Genomic DNA, 5288 nt, shown 5'->3' with positions numbered 1-5288 from the left:
GAGATCAGGCCCAGCCAGCATGGGTTCATGAAAGGCAGGTCCTGCTTGACCAACCTGATCTCCTTCTATGACCAGGTGACGTACCTAGTGGATGAGGGAAAGGCTGTGGATGTTGTCTGCCTGGACTTTACTAAAGCCTTTGACAGCATCTCCCACAGCATTCTCCTGGAGAAACGGGCGGCTCGTGGCTTAGACAGGTTTACTCTTCGCTGGGTAACGAACTGGCTGGACGGCCAACCCCAGAGAGTCCTGGTGAACGGAGGTAAATCCAATTGTTGGCCGGTCACAAGTGGTGCTCCCCAGGGCTCAGTTCTGGGGACGGTCTTGTTCAATATCTTTATCGATGATCTGGATGAGGGGATCGAGTGCCCCCTCAGTCAGTTTGCAGATGACACCAAGTTGGGAGGGAGCGTTGATCTGCTGGAGGCTGGGAGGGCTCTGCAGAGGGATCTGGACAAGCTGGATGGATGGACTGATGTCAGCTGTATGAGGTTCAATATGGCCAAGTGCTGGGTCCAGCACTTGGGTCACAACAACCCCGTGCAACGCTCCAGGCTTGGGGAGGAGTGGCTGGAGAGCTGCCCAGCGGAAAAGGACCTGGGGGAGCTGGTTGACAGCCGGCTGAACATGATCCGGCAGTGTGCCCAGGTGGCCAAGAAGGCCAATAGCATCCTGGCCTGTATCAGAAATAGTGTGGCCAGGAGGAGTAAGGCAGTGATCGTACCCCTGTACTTGGCACTGGTGAGGCTGCACCTCGAATCCTGTGTTCAGTGTTGGGTCCGTCATGACAAGAAGGACGTTGAGGTGCTGGAGCACGTCCAGAGAAGGGCAACGAACCTGGTGAGGCGTCTGGAGAGCAAGTGTTATGAGGAGTGGCTGAGGGAACTGGGGTTGGTCAGTCTGGAGAAGAGGAGGCTGAGGGGAGACCTCATCGCTCTCTACAAGCGCTGGCTGCCCCATGGCTGAGCCCCGAGCGAAGCCCCGCCTCGGTTCCTGGGGGTTTTTCTCCTTCACCCCTTGGAGCTGGGGGGCTGCGTCGTGGGACACCCTGGGGCCGCCCCCACGCACCCAAGGGCTCCCCCACCCCAGCACAGGTGCTCGGTGCCCGGGGGGCTTCACCCGCACCTCTCTCCCCCACAGCCTGCCGTGCCCCTTGGTGACCCCGCTGGCCCCAAGCCCCCCGCTCGCCAGTGCTGCCAGCACCCCAGGGCAAGGCCGGCTCAGCGCCCACGCGAGGGACACGGGGTGCCCACGGCTGCTTGCCCGCGGGCATGGGGGAGATATGGGGCAGGGTGGGGACACACGGGGTGCAGCGAGGCTGGTCATGGGCGGTCCCCCGATGTGGACGAGCGTGTGGGCACATGGAGATGTGGGGTGCCGCCTTGGGCGCAAGGGGCCAGGGGCACGTCCTGGGGGGGCTGGGGGACACAGTGCGGTGGCGGTTGCGCCCAGCCGGCGGGGCCGGGGCTGAGGGCAGCTCCAGTGAGTCACGGCACTGCCCCCGCCGCCCCCTCAGGCCGCCCCATAAAGCGCTGCTGCCCCAAGTGTCACCGCCCCATGGCACAGCCCTACGTCTGCCGGCCCCACTGTACGTGGGGGCTCCCAGCACCCCGAGCCGGGAGTGCTGCCCGGGCCACCCGCCTGACCTGGCTGCGCCGGCTCTGGACCTCAGGGCTTATTAAAGCACATCAAGGCTGCCCGGTGTCACCTGTGTCCTGGGGATGGGGCCACCCCTGGGTGCAGAGGGCACCCGTGGGGTGAGGAGGGAGGAAGAGGAGGCAGCCCTGGTTGCCTGCGAAGAGCAGGATCCGTTCCTGAACTCCTCCCTGCCCAGCAAGGGGCTGCAGAGCCCCGGACAGCCCTGGTCCTGCCCTGGGGGTGCCTGGCCCCATGGCTGCGCCCTGCCCCGGAGGAGGAGGAGGAAGAGGAGGAGGAGAGTGGGGACCCTGGCGCTCGGGGACCCCTACAGAGCTGGGCCCATCGTGTACCCCTCTGCACCCGCCCAGCACAGCGCTGCTGAGCCCCATGTGCTGCTCCGTGGGGCAGCCCCCCACCCATCTTGTCCTGGAAGTGTCCTGCTCCCGGGCACTGGGGCTGGGGTGGCTGGTGCCAGCCCCCTTCCTGCTCCCTTGGGCGCTGGGAGGAGATGCTGGGAGGACACCCACGCGAGACCCCTTGAGCAGGACCCGGGGCGTCGGCCGATGTTTTGGGGGATGCTCTGGATGCGAGAGGGCTGGGGATGTGGGGAGGTTGGAGGAGACCCTGCCTGCAGCCTCCCCGAGCTGCCCCCAGCCCAGGGAGCCGCAGGAAGCCCGCAGAGACACCCCGGTTCCACAGCGAGCCTTTATTCCTCCAGGAGCCAGGGGAAGGCGAGTGGCCGGCTAGGCAGGGACACCCCCAAAAGCGGCCCTGCTGCGCCCCTCTGGTCCCCGTCAGTGCCAGCCCCTGTCCCTGGGGCAGCCCCTCACAGACCCCACGCTCAGCTGCACCCAAAAGCCCCATCCACGGCTCTGCCAAAGGCCTCATCCAGGCTCCGCTGCTGCCCCGGCACTGCTGACACGTCCCAGGGCCGGTGGCACCATGGCAGGGCTGAGCTGGGCACAGGCGGCCGCCATGCGGGACCCTGCAGTGGGGCTGTCCCCATAGCCCCAGCCCCTCCTGCTGCTCTGTCCCGTCCCATCGTCTCGGTGAAGCTGGTGGCTCCTATTCCTGGCGCCTTTTCCTCGCCATGGTGCCGTGACTGCGGTGCTGTTGTGGCTCAGGGGCCCCTGGCAGCTGCTGCCAGGGCCACGGCTGCCAGGAGGAGCCCCCCGAGGAGCGGGGGGTCCTGGCGGACGCTCCTGCCTGGGAGTGCCAGAGGGGGGGAGTGAGGGGCAGACAGGGGGCAGGGGGCTCAGCCAGGGTCACCCCCGAGCTGCAGCGGGGGCTCTCGGCTCACCTGCACTGAAGACGCACGGCCGGCTCTTGCATCTCTTCTCTGCCAAAGAAACCAACTCTGTTTGCACGGCTGCTGCACGCTCTGCGCCGCGGCCCAGCTGTGCCATGCTGTGCCGTGATGTGCTGTGCCGTGCTCTGCTCTGCCATGCCGTGCTCTGCTGTGCTGTGCGTATGACAACATGCCGTGCTGTGCTGTGCCATGCTGTGCCGTGCCAGGCTGTGCCGTGCTGTGCCGTGCCATGCTATGCCATGTTGTGCTGTGCTGCATCATGCCATGCCACACCGTGCTGAGCAGTGCTGTCCTGCATCACACCATGCTGTGCCATACCGTACCGTGCCATGCCGTGTTGTGTTTTGCTGCAGAGGGTCCCCATTGCAAATGCTGGGGGAGAGCGGCTGGGAGACAGGCAAGGACACGCACCTGAAGGCAACCTCCCCCCCATGGCCCTCCCCATGGTCCCAATCCCCACTTCCTGGTGGAGCTGGTGGGACAGGGCCACCCCACGCCCCCCTTCCCCAGCACCCCAATGGAGGGGACGTCACCTTCCACCAACTCGCAGTTGTCGGTGCTGAGCACGGTCTGGGAGCGGAGGTGGATGAAGGCTCTGTCCCCATCGCGGGTGATGTTGGTGACCTCAAAGCTCTCGTAGGGCGGGATGAGGACCTCCTCCTCCTCAGGGAAGAAGGAGAAGTCCCTGATGGAGACAGTAGCAGGTCTCCACTGAGAAGAAGGTGTCCCGGCCGAAGGGCAGGGTGCTCTCGTTCCGGAGGGAGGCGGAGGTGAAGTGGCCGAAGCGGATGGATTGGTGGCGCTGGGCATTGAAGCAGATGCCCCGGACACCCCGGTAGACACGGTGGCAGCGATGGGGCTGGGCGTCCTGCAGGGCACGCAGGGCCTCGCTCAGGAGGAAATGCAGCGCCTTGAAGTGGAAGGCACCCAGGTATTCACCGCGGGAGCGCCCGGCCTCACGCACGGCTGCGTTGAATGCCTGGTGCAGGGGACCCTGCAGGGTGTACGCCAGGAGGGCGACCGCCTGCTCCGGCCGCAGCGCCGGTGACTGGGGCAAGCATCCCCTCCGGCTCCGCCATTCAGCGGCGGCGAATGTCCACGCCTGAGCGTAGACACTGTTGTTGGCAAACTCGGTGCGGTTGAGGTCTCCCAGCTCCTCCTCCATCATGCGGCTGCAGCCCCGGTACTGGTCGTCGAAGGAGGTGGGGGCCATGTCCAGTGCCACCTCCTTGACGGGGGCGAGGTCTTGCCGGTGCGGGGAGCTGCCGGCGGCCAGCGTCCCGGCCAGCAGCACCAAACGCAGCACCAGATGCTCCATGTCAGGCAGAGGCGCCCCAGGGGAAGCCCCTGGCTGCCGCAGTGCCGTGGGCAGGGAGGCAGCCGGTTCCTCCGCAAGTGGCTGGGGAGGTGGGGGAGCGAGAGCAGGGTCAGCTCCAGGATGGCGGCGGGGCCTGGGAGGGGGCTGCAGAGAGCAGCAGGGCAGGCTGGAGGAATGCACCCACCATTGCATCCCTGGCCAGGGGCACCCCGCTCGGCAAACCTCTCGGCACCGGCCGAGACCCCGATGCCGTTACTCGTGTTAAATGCTGCCGACAGGCGGGCGTCCCCGGCGCCTGGCCCCACGGCCCCCGCAGCCCACAGGACTGCAGCATTCCCCGCTGGGAGCAAACCCCCCAGGATCCCCACAGTGTTACCTGTGCCCCACGGTGGGCGCGGGGTCGGGGTGCTGCTCCCCAACTCCCGTGGCACCCAGCCTCTTGGCGCCTGCCCGCTGCCGGCAGGAGAGGCGAGAAGCGTCCGCTCTTTCTTTTTATAGCAGCCCTAGCCGGGATTGCTCGGGCCTGGATCCAGACCCCACCTCTGTCCTCCTGGTTAATTTTACCGTCCCCTGCCCCAAGCGCCCAGAGCAGCCGCTGCCCCCTCCCGCCGTGCTGCGCGGCTGCGGGGGACGGTCAGGAAACCCCCGTGGGATAAATTGCCTTTGCTATAACCTGGGTGCAGGTGCTGTCCCGCTGGGGGCTCTGCCTTTTCCTGCAGGAGCCGCTGCCAGATCGGGCCCCGCCGACCCGGGACGCAGTGCTTGCACTGACCCCGCACCGTCACGCTGCTGAGGCCGGGGCAGGTTGTGGCACGTGTGGCGTGGAGGTGTCAGTGGCGCTGGCGGGGGCATCCACGGCGGGTCAGCCCAAAGACCAAAACCTGGTCTTTTTGTTGCTATGGAGGAAACGAAGCTTCACAGGGAAAAAAAGTTTTAATTTTGGTAAATCAGTTACACGAGGTCTTCCTGCAGGAATGTTACATTTGAACCACATTTTCCTTTCAAAGCCAGCCTTTGAAGCTT

The 5288-nt window shown here is 65.8% G+C and overlaps 1 protein-coding gene across 1 annotated transcript; it reads right to left on the bottom strand.

Annotated features, from left to right (window-relative positions):
* Positions 1-876: 876 nt before the first annotated feature.
* On the bottom strand, positions 877-5040 carry LOC309411733 (erythroblast NAD(P)(+)--arginine ADP-ribosyltransferase-like). Its single transcript, XM_082008436.1, is given in 2 exon segments — positions 877-3644; positions 3646-5040. Coding segments are annotated over 2 exon segments (1212 nt in total). The 5' UTR covers positions 4458-5040; the 3' UTR covers positions 877-3244.
* Between the last annotated feature and the right edge of the window lie 248 nt (positions 5041-5288).

Source organism: Phaethon aethereus (assembly GCF_964289735.1).
Source record: "Phaethon aethereus genome assembly, chromosome: 1".
Taxonomy (NCBI): domain Eukaryota; kingdom Metazoa; phylum Chordata; class Aves; order Phaethontiformes; family Phaethontidae; genus Phaethon; species Phaethon aethereus.
Note: the sequence above shows the minus strand (reverse complement) of the source record. Positions and strands in the feature narration are given on the sequence as shown.